The following is a 27,828-nucleotide window of genomic DNA, read 5'->3' on the forward strand; positions in this document are numbered from 1 at the left end:
AATACTTCAAATCTGTTCTCAAGATGTATAGGTGATGGTAGGAAATCAGTGTTTGCAATCCTTGTCAGAGCCGTATCTGGGGTAGAGGATGCTACTGCGGCAATATGTGATGCTCGTGACAATTTGATGTCTCGAGTGCCTTTGGGTCTCGCTCCCCGTTTGTGCCATCGATTTGTAAGTTGATCCGTTACGGCTTGTGTCTCTACACTCAATATGGCCTGTCGAGGAGCACTAGATTCATGGGACTCACCGGCTGTATGCTGAGGGCGTCCATGACGAAGCTCTGTTGTGTGTTCCGTCTGGTTTGGTGGTCCTGCAAGTAACTTTGTTTCAAGAACTGCAATCCTTTGTAAAAATCTGTGGCAGTTTGTGCAGCAAGTAGATTCTTGAACCAGAAGAGGCATTTTCTCTCTTATCCTTTTGAATATAGGCAATTGTGTGTTTTCCCTTCCCCAGAATGTATGCTGATGGCGGCTTTCAGTGGGAGGCTGGTCGGATAAAAGAATTCTGCTTTTTTGTAGTAATCCAAGCTTTGTCGTTTGAGCACTGATTTGCTGAAGTTCAAATTAAGTGATTAAAAGGAGATAAAATATAAAAATATAAAAGCAATAGAGCAAAGCGCGGAGCAGTAAGCATCCGTCCTTCAGATGAGACGTTAAACCGAGGTCCTGACTCTCTGTGGTCATTTAAAATCCCATGGCATTTCTCGTAAAGAGTAGGGGTGTAACCCTGGTGTCCTGGCCACATTCCACCCATTGACCCTTGCCAATCATGGCCTCCTAATAATCCCCATCCATTGAATTGGCTCTATCACTCTCTCTCCTCTCCACCTATAGCTGGTGTGTGGTGAGTGCACTGGCGCTGTTGTACTGTGGCTGCCGTCGGATCATCCAAGTGGATGCTGCACACTGGTGGTGGTTGAGGAGAGACCCCCTGATATGATTGTAAAGCGCTTTGGGTGTACAGTAGTACAAATGAAAGCGCTATATAAATGCCTCATTCTATTCTATTCTATTCTAAGCAAGAGCGTCCGAACAGTAGCTGAGCAGGAAGTGGAGCTAGCTCCTAGTGGAGTGGGCTCTCAACCCGGGCGGGCAAGGCACGCCTTGGGCTTTGTAAGCCAAGGCGATGGCATCCGCTATCCAGTGGGCCATCCTCTGCTTGGAGACAGCCTTCCCCTTCTGCTGGCCTCCGTAACAGACGAAGAGCTGGTCTGAGGTTCTGAGGCTTTGACCTCTATCCACTTATAGGCGCAGAACGCGAACGGGACAGAGAAAAGCCAGGGCTGGGTCTGCCTCCTCCGAAGGCAGCGCTTGCAGGTTCACCACCTGGTCCCAGAAGGGAGTGGTAGGAACCTTGGGCACGTATCCGGGCCGGGGTCTCAGGATTACGTGAGAGTTAGCCGGGTCGAATTCCAGGCACGATTCATCGTCCGAAAATGCATTCAGGTCCCCTACCCTCTTGATGGAGGCCAATCCAACCAGGAGTACTGTCTTACAGGACAGAATTTTTAACTGAGCTGTTTGCAGAGGCTCAAAGTGTGGTCTCTGAAGTGCCGAAAGGACCAGAGACAAATCCCATGAGGGTATAGAGAGTGGGCGAGGCGGATTTAGTCTCCTCGCCCCCCTCAGGAACCCGACGATCAGGTCGTGCTTTCCCAGCAACTTAACCTTAACTGCATCGTGATGTGCGGCGATAGTGGCAACATACACTTTAAGGGTGGAGATAGACAGCCTTCGTTCCAACCCACCTTGCAGGAGGGAAAGCACAACTCTGATCGGGCAAGTTCGGTGGTTCTCCTGGTGAGAAGAACACCATTCAACGAAAAGCATCTTGAATGGCAGCCTGTGAAGGGACCGGTTCAGGACACGCAGGTCCAAGATTGGTCGTAACCCACCGCCTTTCTTGGGTACAATGATGTTCAGGCTGTAGAAGCCTGTCTTCATAACAGCTGGAGGGACCGGCTCGATCGCGTCCTTCACCAGTAGGACTGCAATCTCTGCCCAGAGCACAGGGGCATTGTCCGCCAGAACACGGGTGAACTGAATGCCCCTGAAGGCTGGGGGGTGCCGGGCGAACTGAATCGCATCGCCGAGTCTGATGGTACGGATGAGGCAGCGAGACGGGCTGGGAAGCGCTAGCCAGGCTCCCAGACACCGTGCAAGCGGGACCAACAGCACGACAGACGTACCCGGGGTGGGGCACTGCGGCAGAATGCAGGGACCCGACTCGGACGGCATAGTTGCCCGAAGGGGGGTCTGCGAGTGCGTTTCGCATTTGATACTTGCGTTTCAGATCGTTAAAATAGGGCCCGGAGGGTCTGCGGATGGGTGGGAGCAGCAGCGGTCCACCAGGGCAGGATGTGTAGGATGGCCTCCGTCTGCTTCTGGGCGGCCGAGAACTGTTGGGCAAAGCTCTCGACTGCGTCGCCGAATAACCCAACCTGGGAAAGAGGGGCATCCAGGAACCGATATTTATCGGTGTCCCTCATATCCGCCAGGTTTAGCCAGAGGTGACGCTTGTGGACCACCAAGGCGGACATTGCCTGACCAATGGAACATGCAGTTTCTCAGGAGCTCTGGGTCAGAACCACCCTCGTGCATGTCCATGAGCGCTTGGGCCTGGTGGACCTGCAAGAGCGTCATGGCATGGAGGGCGGAAACAGCCTGTCCACAGGCTCTGTAAGCCTTCGCCGTAAGACCGGATGAAAACTTACAAGCCTTGGACGGGAGGCGCGGATTACCCCGCTAAGAGGAAGCAGACGCTGGACACAGCTGCATCGCAACGGCACGCTCCACTAGTGGGACATCCACATACCCCTTAGCTGCTCCGCCATCGAGGGTGATGGCACCAGGGCGGCGCACTGAGAACCAGCACGGCCCGCCCCGAGAAACCAATCGTCTAACCAAAACGGTTCGGGACGTGGTTGGGATTCCACACAACCCCGACCTTCTCGGCGGACTGGGAAAGCATTATTTCACCGCCCATTTTGGATTGGACTCGGGCAACGCTACACTCCCTGAAGGGTGTAACGCAGCCGAATCCTCATCTCCATCTCTTTGAAGGCTCCAATGGCGGCAGCGTTTGTGAGGCGTGAGGGACCCACGGAGATTGCCTCAGCGGGGAAGCCCTCATGGTAATCCTCAGATCACCCTGGCTATGCGCCGAAGTAGGTCTATTTTGAGGTCCAGAATAGGCACTAGATCGGAGCATAGGCGAGGGGACTGCACCTCCCTTGAGGTAAGCAAGTCTCGATATTAACGCTGCCATAGTCATATTCCCGCAATGGGAACATGAGTTATTCACAAAGGCTGCCTCGGCGTGCTGAAAACCCAAACACGAGAGGCAGCTATTGTGGCCGTCTGCTGGCTCCAGGGAACGACCGCATCCAGAAACGCACAGGCGGAATCCTGTTACTCTTTTGTGAAGAAAAAAAGCTCTTTTGTGATTCTCACACAGTGCTGAGGCACCCAGGGAATGGTCACTGAGTACACTTTCAGGAGAACGCCCACCGAACCGACACAATACTCTTTATGCTGCGACAACAGCAGTTGTTTGAGCTCGCGGCCACTCGTTGTTCGCGCCGTCACATCAACACTGAATAGTAAGAAGGAGAAGAGAAGCTTCTTCAATGCAGTAGCAGTCTGTTTCCACGAAGACAAACAGGAAGATCGGCTCTGAAGTGAAAGACAAAGGTGCGTGCGCCCGCTTCCTGTTAATACCCGCGCTGCGGGCCGGGGCGTGTGACGATTCACGTAATGTCGAACATGAGCGACTGATAGGCAACAATTACATGCTATATTAATACTTGATTTCAAATCACATATCTTAAATTAAGTTATTTTAGACCATGGGCAAACCATTTTTCATGTTTTATGTATAAATCTCATAATAAGCTTACAATGGTACTCCATGATTACAGTTTTTACAATCGCTAGGACACATTTTTAAAACTCTTCATACAGTTCTGCTAACCAACTTTCAACCTACTTTCAGGAGCACTGATTTGGAGGATCTGTTATACTCTCCCTAGAGCTTTGTGTTCATATAAGTCAATCTGACAAACAGAGAGTCCGCAGGTCCTTGCTGCTCTACTCAACAGAAACCAGGCACAGACAGAGGAACTGCGTATTATATTAAGACATCTCTGACTGTTTTCAGACAATATTTATTGCGTTATTTTATAGGTTACTTCATTAGTGTGCCTGTTCATCCACTATTTTTTATTTTATGAATGCATGCTGGTCCTATTAGGTGCCATATCACTGTAATCGAGCTCCATTTACATGGAAATGAAGAACAAAATGAGAAAGAGGGTTGGTTATATTATAATTGACAGATTTATATGTGTCTGTTCACTTTTGATGTATCTGCATTAGTTTGCTCCTGTCTTGTAGAGATATCATCAGACTTTCATTGGGGTTTAACTTGTGTGAATGGTAACTGAAGATACTTTAATTATACAGGGGGGAGGGGGTGATTAATGTAACATCAGGGTGGGTTGCATGATAGGAAAAATTGAGCAAAACAGTCTGATAATGCAAAACAGGGAGGGAGGAAGAGATAGATCCAAGTGGTGATGAAAGAAGTAGGATTTCATGTTGTGCTAGGTCTTTTGTGTGTGGTTTCTTGCAGCTTGATCAAGAGTGTAAGACAGGCATTGTGGTGAATCTGCTTGAGAGAGGACCATCATTCTGTAACCCTCATATCTTTGATTGGCAGTGTAAAGCGACTGTCGGCGATGATTATGTGACTGTCTGATTTAACCAGACTGCACACATGCATGATCAGACATATACAAACACAATCTGTTGGTCGGCCTAATGTATTATTTTTGCTTTCACATTTATTAGGGCTGTGTGATTAATTCTACAACCCTTGCATCAACATTTTCTATTTGCAATGTGTTTTTGCAGTTGTTGAGGATTGTAATTCATCACAGAGATTGATGCATGAATGCAATGACGAATCTGAGGTATTTAAATTACCCATACTACCGTTTGGTGTTGGTAAGATTTTTTATGTTTTTGAAAGTTTCTTATGCTCACCAAAGCTGCATTTATTTGATCAAAAATACAGTGAAAACAGTAATTTTGAGAAATATCATTACAATACTGTTTTGTAATACATGTTATGTTTAAGACTGACAAATTGGTTTTCACTTGGGAGCCCCAATCACCTCCTAGTTATAGAAAAATGGCCAATGGAATTGGCGTGTGGAATTTGCATGCAAAGTCACTCCCCCGTAAATACGGGTAAATAAGATGGCGGCACACAATTACTCATTCAGGTTTATGCTGAGGAGCCCAGACAGGGATCTTGGCCATTCAGCGGGCTGGTTCAGGGATGTGGCAGGAGGGACATAATCCTCCATCAGGAAACAAGGGTTACATCAGTAACGGATGTTTCCTATCTGTCAGTCACGTTCAACGTTATGTCAAAGACTGACAAATGGGGTTCGTATGGAACTGTGTTATGAGAGTTGGAGACGCAGATGCTGGCAAGCCGTAGCGTGGCCTTTTGGCAACTGCCCTCATACAGTCGTAACCTACCCCTGCGCCCCACGTAAGCCCAAAAGTTAATAGTCCTCAATGCCAATGGGATGAAAGGGACAAGGCACAGGAAAGGGACAAGAGAAGGTTGTAGCTGCTGTTCCTGTATGTCACTTCACGGGAAGAGTGCTTTGGTTCTTTATTCCTATTTTTTTTCAGCCATGACCAGTGTTGTAAACGCTGGGGAAACATACCTAGTCCAAACGAGAGGGACGCTACAGAGGCCACATCCTACCCGTAGGGAGGAGCATGTGGAAATACACATATGGACTGACCTGTGGGGAAGTGCTACATATGGAAGATCTCTGCTGTAGGTCCTGCCTAGACAGGGATGGAACCACTACAGACGCAGAGACGGGGCAGAGTGGAATCTGCCCAGGGAAAGCCACTGGTTTACCGACAGGGAAACCGTACCATTGAAGAATATACATGGGATTACCAAGAGGGAATCACAACATATGGGTCATCTAGCCCAGTACAGGGGCTGACTGATCGGGCATGCATCTCAAGAACACAGCAATGCAAGGGCTGGATCTGCCTCCTCCGGGGGCATCATCTCCATTCACGCCGGAGCAGGTGTAGAATCTGCAGGGGGTGACGGTGGTATTACGCCGGGGCAGGAGGTGCTTAATGGCCTCAGTCTGCTTTTAGACTGTTGAGAACTGCTGGGAAAAGTCCTCGACAGTGTCGCCGACACTGCGTTCCTGGACCACCAAGGTGGACAACGTCTGGCCGAGGCCCCTCGCTCTGACTTTCTTCGCCCAGAGGGCAAAGTCAGTCACCGTGTGCAGTTCCTGGATCAACCCCGGCTCAGAACTACCCTCGTGCAGTTTTTTGTGCTTTGGCCTGATGGAGTTGCAGGATGGCCACCGCATGCAGGTCGGAAGTGACCTGTCCAGTGGCACTGTAGGTTTTAGCAGCCAGCGCTGCCTCGTCTTACAGGCCTTGGACGGGAGACGTGGAGGGTTCTGCCAGATGATGCCACTCAGGACAATTGTGAGGACATTTTCTGTGACCTTTGCAGGAATGTAATATTGAGATTGAACAAAGTAACATGTATCTTTAGCAACACTGTGAAGGTGAATAGCACATATCAGGCAGATACCAGTATAAACTTAAATATCTATTGGTACAGTATGTGTGACTAAACATGCATAATAGTTTTCAAATACCTCCATTTTCACAATCCACCCTACAACACGAAAACAACGTTTTCAAATTTCAAGACTTCGGAGTGCGTCTTTAAAAAGCTCAGTTTTCAGAGAAAAAGACTTCAAATGTATGTAAATGTATGCTTTAGCGAGTGAACCAACAAAACTAGAATGTTTCCATAATCAACAAGGCATAGGCACCATGAAACAAGAGAATTAGAGAGCTTATGAATATTAATTATGTGACATTACATTCACCCAGTGGTCCTGCCTGATTAATAATTAGGGACTAGCATAATAACAGATTGCAGCTTACTGATTGTGTGTTCATTTATTGATGTAACCATTTGCCAGGGTCGTGGAATTGTAAATTTATGCAGCAAGGCTAAAAAAAATTATTTGCACTGTCGCCAAGCAAAATATAACTCCTAATATATAATGATTGTTTCCCAAAAGCAAAGGGTGAACTTAGAAATGTCCCTGCATACAACCTTCAAGCTATAAACTTAATGTTGCAATGTTTGGTTTTGATTGTGAATTGGCGTGTTGGCAAAAATAAGCAGTTTGTGACACTGTTGAAAATTGAGATCTTTTCTGGAACTCTAGTGGAGACACATGTACGATTACTAGGGTTTATTTCTCTGGAGTAAATCAGAGATCCCAGAGATTTTAAAGATTAGTTTACACAAACAAATGACAATACTGTCATCATTTACTCACCCTTTTGTTTTTTCAAACCTGTATTTGTGATTTTAATGTCAGCGATTGGTGTTTCGGTTCTCAAGTGGCATGTAATTGGCAGTGTTTATACTTCTGTGTGTTGTATACCTGTGCTCAGTTAAGGCTATAATGTGTTAGTGTTATTGGCAGGCCTTCATATAAAGACAGACCAGCATCTGCTCCTGGAGGCGGGTGTAAGTCTGAATCTCACGCTGATCAAAGGTGTAAAAGCATCCACTCAGGTAGAAAACAGCCATTGCCATGCCAACAGCGGTGGGAGGCATGTCTTTGTTGCACTTGTCTTCCTTTTCTCTGTCACTCATTCTGCTTGGTTGGTCTCTCACCTCTCAAAGCCTTTCAGACCCATTCAGGGATGAAGAGCTGGCCCCTGAAAACCACCTTTTCTACTTGTGTACAGGTTTTGCAAAATCATTTTTGCTTTGTGGTGGAAGACTTTTGATATGTCCCATTTGTAGACCATCAGCATAGTCAGACAAACACACATGTTGAGTTTTCATGTTTTATGTGTACTTTCCATAAGCATAAGGGTTTTATACTTTACAAACTGTATATTCTATCCCCTTACACCAACCCTAACCCTAAACCTACCCATCACAGAAAACTTTCTGCTTTTTTACATGTTCAAAAAAACATCACCTAGTATGTGTAACACCGTTCAGATGTTATGGGAAGAAGGAGGCGGGAACCTGCGAACATTTAAAGATTTTAATAAAAAAATAAATCAACAACAAAATGAAAGTAAAAGACAGCAGCCCCTCACGGACGACTGCTGTCACATATAATAAAACAAACAAAACACAAGTCCAGGCCTGTCCTCTCTTCACTGTCGTCGCTCCTCCTTTTATGCTTCCGCTCCTCCGTGAGAGATACGAGACCTGTGCATCGCGCAGGTGTCGCTCATTATCAATCACGCCACCGGCCTCGCGCCGCTCTCTCACGGCCCTTGGCCTTGTCCTGTTCGCCACAGTATGATTTCTAAGCTCTTTTCCCCATGGGGACCAAAAAACGTCCCCACAAGGACAAGGATTTCAGATATTGCCATCTTTGTAGGGACATTTTGTCCCCATACTAGCCTACCCATCACAGAAAACTTTCTGCATTTTTATATTTTCAAAAAACATCATTTAGTAAGATTTATAAGCTATTTTCCTCATGCTGACCAAAAAATGCCCCCACAAGGACCTTTTGTTCCCATAATGTACGGTTTACTAGGCCACACACACACACACACACACACCAGGGAGACCTATAATATTATGAGAACGTTATCTCTTAGTGTATCAATTCATCCCAGTGTCAGTGAGATATATCCAGCTGCAGACCCGCAGCACCACCAGTTTCAGAACCCCAGCGCCAGAACCGGAAGTGAGGGAGGGGCGGAATTATTGACATTGAGACAAGCATGGCGGAGATAATTTTTTTAATATATATATATATATATATATACACTATGTAATTTCTTCTCTCATTTGTCTTTAAGCTTGAATGGGCTTTGGGGACATATGGCCCAGATGAGACAATTGCCAAAGTTGGACACTTGGTTCTGAGATGGAAAGATTTTTGAGAAGGAAATTATTTAACATAAAGAAAAATGCGTGCTGCACATATTCTTGTGAAATAAAGTATATTTTATATAAAATGCCCATAAGTTTCAAGCATTATTTTTCACCATCATGATCATGAAGTAACTCTCATAATACAATGAAACGGATAACTATACAATCAATGATATTACACAAAATCAATGTTTTAAAATGCTTATTGCACTGTACCTTAATTTATCATTAAAGTATGTTATGTTTTACCCCCACCCCCGTGCGTTTTTAGTTCTACTTATACATTGTTAGTTGTTTTTTGTGACAAATGTGTCATTATTTACAGTCGTTTAATATCAAAAGACGAAAGGGGAGTGAACGGGAAATTTAATGAATAGCTTTCTTCAGATTCTATTGATTATCAATCTCATTTTGGGTGGATTTTGATCATTTGATCGACAAAAGGTCTTTTCATTTTTAAATTACTCGGTTTAGAACGTAAGCTCCGCCCCTCACTGCCGGTCCTGGCGCTGGTGTTAGAACGTAAGCTCCGCCCCTTACTTCCGGTCCTGGCGCTGGTGTTAGAACGTAAGCTCCGCCCCTTACTTCCGGTTCTGGCGCTGGGGTTCTGAAACTGGTGGTGCTGCGGGTCTGCAGCTGGATACTATTGGAGTCAGTTGCTTGACTATAAATCAGGGACAAAATCTGTCATGCAAAAAAGTTTTGGGGACCTCACTGTAAATTATGCCTATAACACACTAGTACAGTTCAAATGTTTGGGGTTGGTACATTTTTTTATGCTTTTGAAAAAAGTCTCTTATACAAAAGTAATTTATTGGCAGATGCTATTTACACTAAGTGGAAATAGCAGTATTGTATTTGCACTTGTTGTTAGATTTATACTTAGTGCAAAGAGTGGCAGATACTATTTTCACCTCAGTGTATTGTAGTACATTATAAAACAGTATGCAATAATAACAACAGCATATTCAGTGTATGTTATTATATTCACTAAAATCATAAATGGATGCTGCCTTATTGGGACATTACTTTTCCCTGTTTTTTAAAGCCTTCTCCTACTACCCGTTAAACACTACATTCACACTATTAAATAGCCATTATATAGCCATGGGGGTGGGGGTGGGGGTATCTCATATTGAGATACAGATCTTTGGAATTTATGAAAGACGCTCCCTTTTTTATGCTGAACGAAAGATTTTTTACTCTGATTTAAATGTGCTCTTTTACCACAGAATTTCATGGGAATGTATTGAGTCATGTTTGGTTACAACTACCCACAGTACTTCTAACAATCATAAGGTCTTAATGCTATCTTCTTTTCATGCTCGACTGCCATACATCTGTTTAGGTCTTTTCACTGTCAAAGCAGAACAGTTTCTAGAGAAAAAGTCTGTCAGATTAGGCTGTATCTGAGAAAGTAGAGCTTGACTCCATACATGTGCCTTAGCACAAAGTCATGCAGGTGTTAAAGATGTCAAATCTGCTGGTTTGACGCAGTTGGTTGGTTTCTCGTGCCTCTAATTAGCATATTAGACACGACTTCCCTTATTCCTTTATTCATTTAAACAGATCACTGAATGAGAAATTCATATTTAGGTAGGATTCTGCAGTAATGCAAGAATACATTTTTGTGTTCAGTGTTCAGATTTGTATATTTGCTTTTTAAAGTAACACTATGTAGTTTTTCAACCTTCATAATATATTCCCAAGACCCTTGTGATGGTACATCGACTTACAATAGGTTAAATGACACGTCTGCCATAGCCTGACGTGGTCTGTATCGCTTTTACTTGCAACTTCGGGTTTTGGGTAGTAACCGGAGCACAAAAAGAACTACAAAATTCGACTGCTTTACGGCATACGTCACTTCCCCCACCACTTCCTCAAATTGTCTGTGGCCATTGTTGATTCCAAAGCCGGTGCTGGATAAACAGCGAGCGTGCGCGTGCGACAGTAGGCTACGGTAGGCTAAATTATTTACGACAGCGGTAATGGACAATTCCGCTGCCAACCTGTAGGGCGAGCGCAGAAGAAAAGTTACTTGGTGTTGCTTTAATGAACAACCGTTTCACTAGGAGATACTGTGCTATGCTGTTTGCCTCTTTTCAACCATTTGTGAACAAAATCTGAATGAATGCGATTTAGAATGTGAGAATGAGAAGAGCACGTTGATTACTGATTGTGTAATATGCCAGTAAAGCAGAAAAGATTGTTTACTTTCCCCTGGTCAATTCTCATTGCCACAGGTGTCAGAATAATAAAACATCAAAGGAAAATATGGAAATATTTTTCCTTTTTCCTCTATAATTGTGATATAGTTAGTGGGGCTGTCAGTTTAATGCATGCAATTTGTGCATGTGTGAAGAGACAGAAGGTAACTTTGGGCCAGAATTAATAATGGAGATATTTTGCATCATTGATGACTCTGCAAAAACAAAATGGAGTGAAGCTTGAATCAGACACGTCAGGGATGGCTAGAGGGAGAAAATGAGGTGCTAAGGAGGAAATCTTTTCAGCTCAGCGTGGCCAAAATTTTGTCTTCTACATGTTTCAAAACTCACATACTTCCATAGACTGGAAATGTGCTGCGAAGGGAACACACATTGGCGCTGCCTGAGTGCAGAATGCTTAGTCTCTGTGATTGTACGAAAGCTGACTGTAAGGAAAATGAATGTCAGTCATAGCCACTGGTTGCCAAGGAACGCGAAGTGAGCCCGAAGTGACTGTAATTCAAACTGGCACCCAGTCGCGAAAAAAATAAACCAATAAATAACACATTAAAATTACTTATTATTCTTTTACCCATCCTGCAGTGGAAAAAAGGCACATTTGCGTCTCAGTTTATGTTTCAAAACCTGGAAGTCACAACATACATACATACATACAGTATACTGTCACTCAATTAAAAAGTGCGATCGATCGATATAACTACAATTAATATTAAAAAATGATTATGAATATATCAAGATATAATGTAACAATTTAGTGAGATTATGCTTAAAAGGGTCATCAGATGCAAAATGTACTTTTATATGGTGTGTGGACACAACCACTGTACAATTAAAAAAATCCATTCCCTCCTTTTTTTTAATCCTCAAAAAGCCTAAACACTCTCAATAATCAAGCCGTCTATTTTCTGAGCAATATGATGTCATACTGCTCATGCTCCGCCTACGACCGATGACGGACTGTCATATTAGCATATTTCCACCCTCAGCCATTTGCGTGTCTTGTGTCGACACCCCCCATGGAAGAGAGGGGTGGGGTGAGCAGTTGCTCATTATCATTTAAAGAGACATGCACCGAAACAGATCGCTGGAAACAGAGCTGTTTTTGAGGAGGTAAAAAGGGTGTTGTTTTACACAACCATTGAGGAATTTTAACCAAAGTATCTTACAAACTTTACATGAAGACCCTAAAGAATCACATCAACTTGTGGAAAATGGGCATCCGCTGACCCCCTTAAAATCAAGAAAAATACGGTAACACTTCATTTCGACAGTCCACTTTAGACAGTCCTCTAACTATAAGTAACTTTGCAACTACATGTCAACTTACAAAAATACTATATTCATTTGTGATCCTCAAGTAGATTTATCCTGTTTTAAGGTTGTGTAAATGTTTTACTGCACAACTAGATACAAGTATGATTAATTTTACCTTTTTACCATGCTTAAAATGGCAAAATCTAAAAAATATTTGTTTTTAATAACCAATTTGTCCTTGTCTTTAATTCATTCAGTTTTGAAGCAAGTTTGGCAGGTCAGACTAACCTTATTTTCTCTCAAAAGCACCTCCCTTGCTGACTTTTTATCTAAATTGATTCCTAACGCATCTTCAAAGAACTTCTTCAGCATTTCATCAAAGCACGCAGCCTTTTCATGGGCCAACCTATTGCCATTTAATCACAGAGATCCCTCAAATGTCACTGTTTAAAGGCAGAGCAGATTGGCTTGTGAGTTAGCAGAAATGAGGCAGCAAGCTTAAAAGAACCACTGTTTGTCAAAATATAGCCTTTGGACATTCGTATACAGCATAAACCCCAGGGGGTTTGGACCTGAAGTTATATTTGGAAAAGAAATTGAATTTGGGCGCAAACACAGAAGAGTGATGCCACCTGCTACCTGTAATGAGAAAATAGAGGAAGACTGTCAGTAGGATTTCATGAAGAGATATCAGCCTTTGAGAGGATTGTAATAATGCATTTGCATCTCAGTGGGTGTGTGTGTTTCCTTGGCAAATTAATATTCTTTTGATCTCTGTCCTGTGGTTCGTGTGGCAGTGTATTTTGCAAGACTCGCCATATTTCCATTTCAAACTGTGCATTGTTACCGTGTGGCCCAAATCATGAAAAATGTATCATGTACATCTGTGGAGCTGAGTGATTTTCAAGCAGATGTATGTCTGTGTTTGTGTTTTATTGATCCTGTTAATGGAACTAGGTCAAAATGAAGCACACAGACTGGCAAGGATATGGTAATGGTTCTGATAGAGGACTGTAGAGGGGAGGTACTGCTGTTTTGAAAGGAGTTTTTTCCCCTAACATCACTTTATTTTTTAAAGATTATGTGTTTAATTTTCTGATGTGTCAGCAGATGGATTTCACTTGGTTTTAAAGGGGAAGTGTACAATTTTAGCACCATTAGGCACCAAATGGAATTGCAAAAAATAATGTTTTAAAAAAGGTTTCCTGAACCCTGCTGTCTGCTATTGGTCAACCAAAGACAAAGCCACGTCTCAGACTCACACCATTAGTTAGCAGGCTAGTCTACATCCTCATACTATCAGATCAGTTTTAATAGCACCACAGACACTGTATAAAACCTACAAACATGCTTTTAAATAGTACTTATAATGGAAAGTAGCCTACACTTTAAAAGATACTTGTGAAATGAATGTAATGTTTTCAGACATACAATTGCTAAACGTATTATAATGCAATTAGCTAAACTTGAGAGTTATTTGACCCACTTAAGCAGGATATACATCTTCATATGTAATTTGATATTATAATTCTATTGTCTTTAAAATATGGTTAAAGTCAGGGCTTGACATTAACACCCACCAACCCGCCAAATGCGGGTGGATTTTGCTCGTGGCGGGTAACACAGTCACTTCAACTAGCCACTTTGGCGGGTTGAATAATTGTAGTCTTTTCAAAAGGCATCTGAAGCGCACTGGCTGCGTGGCGTGCGCGTCTCAGCTGCGTGGTGTGTCCGTTTTTATTTCGGCTCCCATGTTAACAGGTTAGAACTTGCACACTGCCTGCGTGACGCGCGTCTCGAGCCGCGCCGAAAACGCGTGCATGCTAGAAAAAAAACCGACGCCTATTTCTCACGCGACACGCAAGCCTGTTGGAAGCGTTTCCAGGCTAAATAGAATAGGAAAATATGTCATGTTGACACGAACACATATTAATAAATGGCATTTTTATGTTTGAAAGTCCATAGGTTTTGGCAAATGCAGATATAATTTTAAAAAAATCAAATATTGCACCTGTCAATACAGAACGAAATATTCTTATAGCCTATTTTGCCGTCTATGCTGCAACGCCCGAATCCCGAGATAGCCCTCCATGTACGTTACCAGCAGACACCAGTCAGACACGTTTCTGCTGTGCAAAGACACAGAAAACGCAACTTGTAACAACGAATTTCCCATCGGGGCTCAATAAAGTAATTCCGATTCTGATATTTAAACAGACAGTGTTTCTAATGCTAAAGGTTTTTTCAGTTTAGTTTTTTATATTTTTTTATTAATCTTCTACATCCATGCACCACTTTTATTATGCAATAAGAAGCTATGTCTTCATCTTAATACATGGTTTTATAGGAGCTTTAAAGGAGCTTTACACACAACCTTATCAGAGCTAATGATAATGACCTGTATTGTTATACCTAGTCTTGATTTGCGTGTGTACAGTGGTTTTACATTTAAAAGGGTTGTAAATCTAGTTCAAGTAAATTTTAGCACGCCATAGTCAACTTTAATCAGGTAATTTCACAACAACAAAAATGTGGCTAGTAAAAATGCTGTGTGGCTAGTAACTTTGGAAAACCACTAGCCACATTGGCTAGTGAGCAAAAAAGTTAATGTCAAGCCCTGGTTAAAGTGTACTGTCAAATGTACTGACAAATATTTATAGTAATCTAAAATATACTTCAATGCCATTTCTATTGAAACTTGTTTGTATATTTGGAATTTTACATTTGTAAATATGAATTATAATTTTTTACATATTAACTTTGAATGTAATGTCAAATAACACTACAGTTAAAATTACAATCAAGTACTTGTACATGTGCTTTAGGATGGTAGTCAACAAATACGATCTTTAAAGCAAAAATTATTTAAACATAATGATTTAAAATGCACTTTTAAAGTAAAACTTTTCATTTGAGATTATTACAAAGTGGACTTTTTAAAGGTGTATTTAAATGTGTAAAGAAACATCTTGAAATTGCACTCTCCTTAAGTACACTTTATGGCGTTCCATTTCATTTATATTATATTATTGGCAAGTAGGTTTTTTATAAATATATCACAGATACAATTAAGTGCACTTCTTTTTCACAAAGGAATATCATATATTAGACTGGGAAAGGAGAAAGTATTTTGACATTGAATTACACTTTCTAATAAACATTCGTATCTCTTTTTTTATCATTTGTTATATTTCTAAAATAATCAAGTTTTGACTGTCTAAATCTCAAATCCAAAAAGTACAGTTCAGGTGAATGTTGGACTTTGAACTAAATATGAATTTCTTTGCAACTGTACATTGAGAGTGAAAAGAAGATTTATTGTGGGCGAGTAGAAAGGCACTGATGCCAGCAACATCATCAGAAAAAACCCATCATAACAGCAGCTTTCATCAGCAGCAGGAATCCACAGTTTGGCAGAACAATAGTGAACTCTGACTGTGAACCTACTTCAGAAATTATTTGAGAAGAAAATAATACTTTAGGAGGTTTTATCTCCTCTTATAGACTGTATGTTTCCACAGTACATCTTTGGCTGTCGTCCTTTTAATTAGAGTCAAAATAAAGACAAACCATTTCATTAATGACTTCTTCACACCAATTAACGTGTCCAAATTTGTTTGTGTCCAATAATGTTTTTAGTCTATGTAAGTTTGGTCAAAAACTGTACATAAAAACACCACCACATTAAATAACAGTTTGCACTAATTTTTACAATTGAATTAATTTGCAAGCAAATCTATGTTAAAGCTGCAGTAGGGAGTTTTGAGAAAACGTTGACTTAGCCTGAAAATTCGAACAAGCACAACTTACAGGTCCCACCCCCTTGCTGTCTGCTGCGCTACAGCCCTCCCTCCACAGCTCGTCCTCCACAGCTCGTCCTCCACAGCGGAGCCTGTCGTGAACGCGCAGGCTAGTAAACAGGGCCACCGATAACAGCGGATAAAAAGTTATATGGCACATTCACTAATAGGGACTAAACGTCAATAATATGCTTTACATTGACTATGGCCTGCCCATACTTTGACTACAAACTTGGTCCTCAAATCATTATGTATTTTGCAATAGCCTACATGTAACTTTATAATAGGGATGGGCGATATGGCCTAAAATCCATATTGCGATATACATTGCAGCCTCTTGCGATTACGATATATATCACGATAAATAAATTATAATAGAACCATTTCAGAACAGGTTAGACAGACCATAAGGAAAGCCAAACTGCAAAATGTATTTGTTTTAAAAACATTAATTATGCAAAACTGTAATTATAGAACATAATGTTGCAGATGAATAAAATTCAAGTACACTAGCTGCAGAGACTTTAACAAAGAAAAAGCTTAAAGTATTGGGTTTATTTCCTGTAGTGCACGCCTGTTTCACACATACTCCTTGTGCAGTGCAGTGCGGTGGTGTGCGGCACAGGAGCAGCACGCGCTATTGTGCTTTCACATATGGTTTGCAGTGTGCAACTGATCTACGGCTGTTCGACAAACAACATTAATCCTCTATTTTTTATTTTAAATCACTATTTATATTATTAGTGTCTTTTATAAAATAATATAAAAGAGTTTCAGCATTGTGATTCTATTTGTACACAGACAGTAGGCTAGTAATACGCACTCTTTCACAAGACTTACGCACTCTTTCACAAGGCTATTCACGTTTAAATTTATAACACTTAAAAACATATTATTACTTCTATATAGATTTATATAGTAAGTTGCTCAAGCAAGTGGCAAAACATTTATACATTTATGTTAACATCGCAAACATTTTAAATTAAAACATACATAATTGACATAAACAGCTCTCTCATACCTTTTCTTTTGCATTTAAATCTTTTTTACAAGAAATATTGCAATCACAAAGAACTTGTTTCACGAAGAGACAAGTGCATCCATTATGTCGCGTTGTTGAGGTAATGTTACTGTGTAGTTTCCTTGCTTTAATTACCCCGAGCTTAAAGTTAAAAAGAAAATGATTGAAAAATAGTATAATTTTTTTTTTTACTATATTAGTAAAAAGATTACTATATTTTCATATCAATCCGTGTTCATTTTGACCATGAACCATTCGCTGTCACTTTAATTCAGCACGTGCAGCACAGCAGAAATAGACTGTGTGGAAACGATCACTGCACTGCTGTATACACACCGCTCCTGGAACGCATTGCCGCACCGCATCCGCGTGCAGGCCTGTTAACATGGGTACGGAAAAAATATATAGCCTACATATGCACTGCAAACGGAATATGTGTGAAACAGGCGTTAGCCAGAACTGTTGCCCATACAGAGTATAGTTTGCTGCTGCTCGTCGGACGGCTTAAATCCGAACCAATGGATGTTGCACCGGTTTTTTTATACTCTCCTCCGTTTCGCTTTCAGCCATGTTTACTCAAGATGTCGAATACGATGATGCGTTGCAGCCGTTTGCAGCTCGTGGCTCTAAATTTTGCGGGTAGATTGCGTCAACATGCATTATCGCGATACTGCAATATAATTAAAATCCATATCGTAGACCAATTTTGTATCGTTTATATTGCATATCGTTTATATCGCCCATTACTACTTTATAACGTTGTACTCTTTCTATAAGTTATAAATAGCTAGTAAGATAACGTTAATATAACGGTAACTAACGTTACAGTATGTAAGTAATTAATCTAGCGATATATAATGCTAGACAAGGTGTGCTAGTACATTATTTCAGCAACATGACAAACCAGTGAATTAGCAGGTTTCAATTGTTGCTTAGCAGAGTGCGTGACATTTTATCTACATGTTATGCGGCAAGAGTTTTGACACCGAGTCAATGGGCTCTGTGTAATTCTGTTTTTTTCGCTTGTTTATCGTCATCAGTCTTTTTCCTTTTACCTCTTTGTTTTATGAGCAGGTGTCACTCGAGAATTGCCAGTTTAGGTTGTTTCTCCGTCATAGGCACAGCTGCAGCACGCCGGCAATATGGAGTTTGAACGACGGCTCACGCTGTGCAAGAGAGGGGTGTGATCAGCGCGTACACGAGCGGGATTGACACTGCTAAGACACTCCTCCTGGCTCTGATTGGTTGTTTCTGACCGGGAGCGTGTATTTCTTGCAAATGGCAATAGGACCACTGGGAGGAGCCAGAGGAGCTTGATTTTTACACAGATTATCTGTCTCATATTCTACTGTCAGGACATAATGACAGTTTTAGCAAATACATTTTTTCAAAAGTTACCTACAGCAGCTTTAAAGTACATGAGAAGATGAAAACAAAAATCACTGCACAACTTGTCTCTATCCAAGTCCTCAAAGAAAGAAGCTTTGCAAAATAAATGTATTTGCATGACTGAAGTGTGCCAGATAGTTATAGCTTTGCCAAATAACCTCATATCAAAGAGCAGTATAGTAGAAGCATTATGGGCTGCATTTCTACCTTCCATCATAAAGCCTACATTACCATGAAAGCACATCAGAGAGTACCTGAGAAGTCTTTTCATGACTTTGGACCTTGCATCTAGCTCAAACGCTCAGAAATTGTCTCAAAGGGAAGAAACAAGCGGTTTGGATTGGCCAAGTCAAAGACTCGTAACAGGCAATTCATGCAAGAAAGCTTTTAAAGCTCTTATCTGATTTTTGCAAAGGCTCTCGATGCCAGCTACTGAAGCTAGAGGATATGTGCACATAAACTGTATATATGAGTCGTTAAAAAAAGGATAATTTTCATTGAATTGATGTTTATCTGTATATGGATGCAGTAAAGATGAAATGCACATGCCAGTGCAAACAGGTGCTTCTCACGATAGCAATAACTAACTGTGTACTCAGTTTTTTTTATGTTTATTCTGATTTATATATGTAGTGTTGTTCCCAAAAGCTACTTCACAAACTATTGTACTAAACAGTGAAATTATTTACCTACTTTTGATATAATACATTTGAAATAATCTAATTCTGAATGCCAAAGAACAAGTTTGAGAACACTGAATGTTATAACAGGGTTCAATTTCAGATATGTCTAAATACTGTCAGTCACCTAAATCAACACATTTTATTTATTGGGTCTTTGTTGCAAAGTCCCACCAATTTGAGAGCTTTACCTATCCTCATAGAAAGAAGCCAGGCTTACATATTTTATTTAAATGATTTACACTTTTATTCACTAGAATATTGAAATGTACTGTGATTGCTACATTTGTAATAAATTTTAGGGTAAAACATAATCTTAATGCAATCCATACAGGCAAATATGCTGAAAAACATTAGTTTTGATTAAGTGTACAGCCTACTTTTACTCACACATTATAAAATGATAGATTGTTATGAATTCTGATATGATTGCAACTCGGATTTGATATTTTTTGGACAAAGTCTGGACAGTTAAGTACATGTAACACTCACTGACCCCACCACAGTGTTCTTCCTTTCCCCTGTCTCTGGAGTTTAAAATGCTGGAAACACAAAGCTATTACAGAGCCCTGCTCTTAGCCAGAAGAGAAGGATTTTAATATAGACCAAATAACCAAATCCTCAACCTCAATTTAGTTAAAGTCGCAGCATTAAATGATCAGATTTAGAGACAAAATCACCCTAATGCTTGTATCTTTGTTTAAGTAATTCCTCAGTATATATTAATTGTTTTTTTCCACTTTTCAGTCTTAAAACAACACTTCAGAAGAAGCTCTGCAGCGACTCGGTGGACCTCTCTGGCATCCCTTTATCAACTCGAGACATACGGCACGTGGCATATTACCTCCAGACCAGTGGGGGCGCTGTGATATCCGTAGATCTTAGTTTCACTGAGCTCCGGGATGAGGGCCTACGTCTACTTCTGCCCTTCCTGGGTGCATTGCCCAAACTCACAACACTGGCTCTCAATGGGAACCGTCTGACTCTTGGCATCCTTAAAGATCTGTCTGAAGCCCTCAAAGAATCCAAGATGTTCACTTGTCTTGCCTGGATTGACCTAGGCAACAACGTGGACATATTTACCATGCCACAGGTAAAACAACAGAATCTTAAAATCAATCACAGTCCCCCTTAATGTAGTATTAACACTGTGATAAATGCTTCATTTTGTGGAAAACATGGTTGTGCTGCCAGATATAAGGCACAGCCTGAATTAGCCATTAGGACATCCGTGATGCTCCTGGAACCGTATTCTTTGAACAAAAAGTTAGCTCCAGCCTTAAGCCTAACTAACCCCTAAAATTAAAGACAAGATCTTTGTCTACATAATCATACCTAACCCCAGCCTTAAGCATAATCTTATTCCTCACTTTAATGTTGAAGTAGGACCATCAAGGATGTTGATCCAGGAACATGTTCGTCTTGGGCGAATCACATTATACAAGATGAATATTTGTTTGACACGTTGTCCATCACCTTTTTCAACTGGCAGGGCAAACCATTTAATTAAATTCTATTTGGATGGGACTAGTTTTCCCTAAGGAGAAGAGCCCTAACATTAGTTAATTCTTTAGGTGTCCTGAACTAACAATGAAGTCCTTTTACAGCATTTTTAAATCTTTGTTCATGTTAATTGTCTTTATAATATTTTTGCATTATAAACAAACATGAATTGAAAATGAACAATAAGAAGAAATTTACATAAACCTAGATTAATAAATAGTGTTGCTTATTGTTAGTTCATCATACCTAATGCATTAACTGATGTTAAAAATTGTACCTTATTGCAAAGTGTTACCATTATGTTTTCATCTCATTTAGTTTGACCTTTGTCGAAATAAAAGCGATTTTAGACCTTTTAAACCAAGTTTCTTGGTAACAGTTGTCAATTCAAGTACTGCTGGTATCCCATCTAAAATAAGAAATAAATTATGTAAGATGATCTCATCCAGAGCACATACACTTTCTGTAACATCCACATCCAGACAATAGACACCCCTACCTTAATCTGCACAATGTGTCACAGCAAAGACTTTATAAATAGAAAAATGGTGCACTCATATTATGAATGGGAGAAAATTCATAATATGGTGAAATAAGTCCCGCCTTCTAAATGAAAGAGCCAATCCCCAATTTGTAGAGTCATTGCTTCACTTCAGCTGCCATTAGAAGCTCATGACTGCACATTTGCTGATCCAGTCTGAAAAATGCTGTTTTTTTTGTCATGATTTGACCGTTTAGAAATAAAAATGGATGTGATAGTTGTTGTCAGATTTCATTGGTGAGTTCAAATATGAAATTTATTTGTAAACTTGGTGATCAGCTTTGGAGAATTTGATGTTTCCCCATTCAAAGAGATAGGAGCTGTACTTGCATGACTGAAATAGCTGCCCGAGAGGAATTTCAAAGATGGCTGCCAAGTCAAATGACTTGCCTTAAAAGGACTTTAGTACAATCATTATCTGTAAGTAATTGTATCTCAGAGTTGTCTAACTGTTTCTACTCTGTTCTCAGTCTCTACTGGTGTCCCTACGGCGACGCTGTAGTCTAAAGAGCAGTCTCCCCACCATCTATGAGTACACAGAGGGTCAGCCCTATTGCTACCGCATGGAGAGTTCCATTGAAGAACCCAGCCACTACGAAGAAGAGGAGGATGATGAGGAAGAGGAGGACCTGGAGCCATGGAGCATTGGGGAACAGAAAAGTTCAGGTAGCTTTAACCTGCGCCATTGCGAGAGGTGAACCAATTACGTTCATCTGACGGGGATAAAGAAAGAATGGGAGAGCGCAAGCAAGAGATTCCTCTTCTCTCTGTACCATTTCTCCCAATCAACACCTTTTACCATCTCCCTCCTCCACCGCAGCTCAATGACCTTCCCATTGTGGTTATGTGTGAACCAACAGCATCACATATAAAGAGCCACCTAACCACCTGAACACAGCGAACGGTGAAACACGGCAAGTTTGAAACGCTCTAAAAGCTTCACCATTGACTTACTGTGTTGGCAGATGACGCTCCTTGACTCAAGGTGGGGGTTCATTGGAGGCGACCACCGAGAGATGCTTTCTTACGCCCCTCTTCGGTCACAAAGAACCAGTGACGGACAGGAAAAAATGCGAATTAGAAATCCCAGAGTCAATCAACTGGCTGATGCATACCAACGGTTGATGTGAAGCGCTATGGATCCCGGTTTTAACCAAGGTATGGTTAGGAATTTTGTGGGGTCAGGTTTGGTCGTATTTGTCAGAGTTGCATTGCTGAGGCTGTCTCTGCCGCAGCAGGACCTATCACCACTCTGTGTGTGCTCTACTAATCTCCCAACAAAAGCCATGAAACCAGCTCAACAGACTATACAGATGACCCACGTCACGTGACGCAAGCAAAACTGCTATGTCAAGACTTTTGCATTTTCCCCCCCTTTCCAAAATGTTCACATGTGAATACCCACACACACCACTTGTCGTGTAGTTGTCAATGATGTTGAATTGCCAGCGGCTTGTTTTTGTTGTCTACTAATGATGAACAAAGCTATCTTAGAAGACAACAGGTACATTTCAACACAGATACGTTTTTGTTGTATAAGATACGTTTTTTGTTATATATGAAAGTTTATTGAATGATAATAGCTTCTTATTTATGTTTAAGTCATAGTCTACATCCTAAATATACCTCTTAAAATATGTCTTGCTGTGTCAAAGCATTGCTGTTCCCTTTGGAATGGTCCAGTGAAATATGGCTTTTTTCATCCATATAGTGTATTTTAAAATCTATTCTACATTCTAGTCTTGATTAGTCACGTCTGGTACACTTTACTAAAAGTGATTATTCACGTCTGGTACACTTTACATTTTGTTAACTGTTCTTAACCTCATGCTCAAAATAACCTTGGCTGTAACAGAGTTTTTAAATCAAATTTTGGCAGACAAGTAATTAATGTCAAAATAAATGGACCTTGAGCTAAAGAGCTAATGATTGTTCCATGGCCTTTGATTACCTGAGCACTTTAGTCTGTTTTCATCAGGTTTGTGACTGAAACGCTTGTTGTAGCATTGTCGTCTTGGAATATAACATTTTTACGTAATTCTGAAACAAAAATGAGCCAAACAAATAGTTACTGTACTAACCAGCACTTAGTTGTTTAGGGGTAAATCACAGATGATCAAATAGTTAAATGTCAGTGTTATGTATGATATTATATGTATTCTTTTAAATGTGTCAGTTTTGTGTGTGTATTTGTTTAATGTTATCTTAATGTTTTCTCAGTGTTGTTGTCGTTAACTTCAGACTATATTATATGTAATATTACACAACAACCATCTTCACAGGGCCTCAACAAATTCAAATTATACACAAAATAACCTCTTTTTAACTTTTCAAGGCTGAATATATAAAAAAAAAAATCTGGAATATTCAGAACTTTAAGCGGCTTGTCTTTGTATTTGTTGTTTGGCCCTTTAAGATCATTACACTTACCAGGCTTGGTAATTGGTTTGGTTTGATGTTTAACCTGCGTAATGCTGTATCTGTTACTCATAAACGGCATGATGGTGTCAATACCCACAATGCTAAGCAAACTAATACACTCAGTCAGTGGCAGGTTATAGAGGGCAGTTTATTGGTCAAGTTGTTTATGTGCAAGTCTCTATCTGTGTCATACAGTGTCCTCTTAATCTGTGCTTCAAACATCCTGTATTAAATAGTTTATGAGACTGACTGTTAAACGCTTCTGTAATAAACTTTTATTGATAATACCATGGGCGTGGCAAAATAATTCTTTCTTGTTTATTTTTAAGAGATGGCAAATCGGCGTGAAAGCGTTTGATGGTTGAATGTGTCTGTGGGAGGTTGGTGAGGTGCCCATCTGCTGATTGATGAGCTGGAGAACAGATTCAGAGAAGTTTTTATGATGGTGGTTGTGCTAGGATCTGTGACAGCCTGAGGGAATATTACACACACACACACACACAAGCTCTTCTGAAATGTTAAAGAAATAGTTCAACAAAAAAAAAAAACACAATTCTGTCACTTACTCACCCCCATATGCACTGCAGTTTTTTTTTTTTTTTAAGAATTGTGATGCAACTCTTTTTTTTAAATACAGTAACAATCTCTCTTTTAAAGTCACCATGAGGTCAAAATGGTCAATTCAGATTTTTTTATGGAATATTGCATTTATTATAAATGATTTGTCTGTGCACATCGTTATTTTTTTTTTCAAATTCATGTGCCTTCATAATCTTTAATAAAAATAACTTCTCTTCTCTGATGATGTGTTTACTGGTACGAGGGCAGGGACAACCTGTCACTCAAATGACATCACAGCAATAGCAAACTACAACAATATGACGATCAAATATGACCTCAATAGCATTTGGTCATGAACCATTGGCATTTGATGTCCAACCTCACATGATATGTCAGTTAAATATTTTTCTTATTCAAAACTGTTGGCTTTAGAAGACTTGGAATATAGCACACACATAATAGGGATAAGCTTTTATGGTTCTGTTTTTGTTTGATAGCTTGATTGGAGTAGTAACTATAAACTATTACATGGAAAGAACATTCTTCAAATTCTCCCTTTAAGTTTCATAGAAAAACAATGCGTAGTGTTACGCCAAGTGTTACACCAAGTCTTTTTGAGCCAGACAAAATTACAAAAGAAACCTGTCTGGTAACAGGAGCAGTGACATGGAAAGACCACAAGTTCAATTCCAGCTTTCTCCTATAACTTAGTATTTTCCCTTTTTCGATGCACATCAGCTCGGAGAGGCATTTCATTTAAATAAAAATTAAGAAAATATTCGAAAATTAGTAAAGTTTATAAATAAAGCACCTAACGGAAATAGTGTTTTAGAGGTTGGGAAAAGAGTAGGGGTGGGTTTTAAAGACATGGGATAAGTAATGTCCAAATAAGGCGGCATCCATTTATGATTTTAATCATATACACTGAATATGTTGTTATTATTGCATACTGTTTTATCATTTACTACTATAAAGTGAGTTGCAAATAGTATCTGCTACTATTTGCACTTTTTAAATAGCATCTATCTACTATTTACACCTAGTGCATAGAAAATACTGTTTTTACTTAGTGTAAATAGCATAATTATGTCGCTAAGAAAATACTGCTATTTTCATTTAGTGTAGGCCTACATTGCATCTATCTCTATTTGCACTTAGTGTAGCCTAAATAGCCTCTGGCGAAAAAATAATAGCAACAGATTTTGAATGAAATGAGGATGAGGAAATAATGACAAAATTTAAAATTTTGGGTGAAATATCCCTTTTAAAAAAGTCGTATTATCTTTCTAGAGACATGTAACAGGACACAGATGCCCAGTTCCACTCAAATATGCAGTCGAGCTTGTATGGTTCTTGTCAGTGTGTGTATATGATAGTGGTTATAAAGAGTGTGTGTGTGTTAAACATCTGTAAACAGATCTTCAGCAGTGTGTGTACACTTGTTATTGTCACTGTGATCTCAAACAAGTGCAGGCGGTTCTGCCCTGTTACATTTGCTTGTATAAACTAATGCTGTAACGGCTTTCGAGACAGTTCTGTTATGGTCTTGGGAATTATGATGCATGTCATGGTCTGTGTTGATGTGACAGACCCACGTTACTGCGGAAGAAATACTGCCGGAGTCCTCGTCTGCCACCCCATGGCTAAACAAAACCTACTGAAAAAAGCAAATAAAGGTAAAAAAAAAATTAGAAGGAAATTTAAAAAAGGCTTGTTCCTAAAAAGAGAGTTGACCCACAATTTATAACTTTTTGTCATTATTTACTCGTATTTACTACATAAAGCACCATAAAACCATATAAAAGCTGCATTCCCAGTCTTTAAGTCACACGATAGCTTTGTGTAAAGAACGGGCCTAAATGTAATCCTTAAAGGAAAATTTACAAACTTGTATCATGCTGAAGGCATGACTGTAACAATGTTTGTCTTAATATTATTACACAAATACAAAACAAATAAATAAGTGGACATCATTGTACTTGGCATAAAACAGAAGTTGCAATGGTCTTTTCTTTCCTTTTGTGACGTATATCTAAGTGAAAAGGCTTCTCGCACAAGACAAAATTTAGGGCAGGACTTGATTTTGTCCATTGGAAATTAATTGGATTGTTTGGTATTGCTGTGATGTGATGACGCATCATCAGAGAAGAGATGTCACTGCAAGAGGGAGAAGTTATTTTGATTAAAAACTTTGATTTAATGGTGACTTTATTAATTAAATATGAATTATTAATTATCTTAAAGCTTTCTTTAAATTGTAATACTATTTCACTGTATTGGTGATATTATTGTATTTTTGATCAAATAAATTAGATTAAGAGACCACTTTCAAAAACCTTAATGTTTCCAAACTTTTGACCGATACTGTACATTAAAGGTAGGGAAGGCCATTTTTTTAATAACACTTTTTGTTATAATGGATCTCTTCAAATCCTGATAGCAATCAATAAAAGAAGGATTCTAAATATTAAAAATGTACATATCTTTAGTCTCAGGAGCAAAAAAATGTTCGTCCAAGCATTTATGTCCTACCTGCCTGTCAACATATGTATTTCCATACCATACCAAAGCCACTTGTAGCCTTATCCGAAAGAAGAGTAACAATTAAAGAGGCTGTTTTTTTTTAATGGATGTCAATGGAGGAGAGGCTTCTATGCTGAATAAACCGCTTTCGCTTCTCATTTAATGAACCGACAGCCCATCGGCTAATCTTCAACATGTTTGCTCATAAACATTTGTTTTGGATTGATCTATTTTTAGAGTTTACACTGAAAAAAATGCTGTTTTATAAGATAGGTCACGGACAATTGCGCGACAGGTATGATTCAGTTTACGGCTCTTCTCAGTCATTTCTATGGTCTCCGCAAACAGTGACTGACTGTCGCACAACTCTGAACGAAATTTAATGACGTCAAGGCTGTAATGTGATTGGTTATCAATAAGATACACGTGATCCAAGTTACAGTAGCTGCTATACTTTGTCAAATGGTTGAGCCACTGACCCTCATATCTCCCAATAATAAGACCATTCTTCCTCCGCGTACCCTGCTCGCAGAGACATCACACGATGATCTCATAATGATTCATTGACCAATCAAAAGATAGTCTTCTAAAAGTCACCTTTTGTGTTCCACAGAATAAACGTATGCAATGTATAACATTGGGACATTTTAACTGTTTAATTTATTGACATGCCAACAAGAAAATATTCCCCATGTATTTTTCATTCGTTATGCTCAGTCTTGAAAGTTCCCATGGATTTTTATGCCCAGCGATGCACCTTATGGGGTCTTCAGTGCTGTCAAAGCGAGCGAGGCCTTTTGATCAGAGCTCACAAAATGTCAGAGCACAGTCAGGCAGCGGTAACCCCACCAGGCTGAACTTTGAAGCTTAAGAATGTACGCTTTCACTTGTCTGGACACTTGGT

General features: G+C 40.1%; 1 protein-coding gene across 2 annotated transcripts in view; it reads left to right on the forward strand.

Annotated features, from left to right (window-relative positions):
* lrrc75ba (leucine rich repeat containing 75Ba) overlaps positions 1-22,330 on the forward strand; it is a 58,479-nt gene extending 36,149 nt beyond the window's left edge. Inside the window, exons 4-6 of one of the 2 annotated variants that reach the window (XM_056246578.1) lie at positions 20,123-20,468; positions 21,890-22,085; positions 22,240-22,330. In XM_056246578.1, the coding sequence (XP_056102553.1) occupies positions 20,123-20,468; positions 21,890-22,085; positions 22,240-22,247 (550 nt within the window). In that variant the 3' untranslated portion in view covers positions 22,248-22,330. Of the gene's footprint in view, positions 1-20,122; positions 20,469-21,889 lie in introns of both variants that reach the window. The other variant, XM_056246577.1, reaches the window with a different exon arrangement.
* The last annotated feature ends 5,498 nt before the right edge of the window (positions 22,331-27,828 follow it).

This window comes from Rhinichthys klamathensis, unplaced genomic scaffold (genome assembly GCF_029890125.1).
Source record: "Rhinichthys klamathensis goyatoka isolate OS25496 unplaced genomic scaffold, OSU_Roscu_1.1 h1tg000040l_1, whole genome shotgun sequence".
Classification (NCBI taxonomy): Eukaryota; Metazoa; Chordata; class Actinopteri; order Cypriniformes; family Leuciscidae; genus Rhinichthys; species Rhinichthys klamathensis.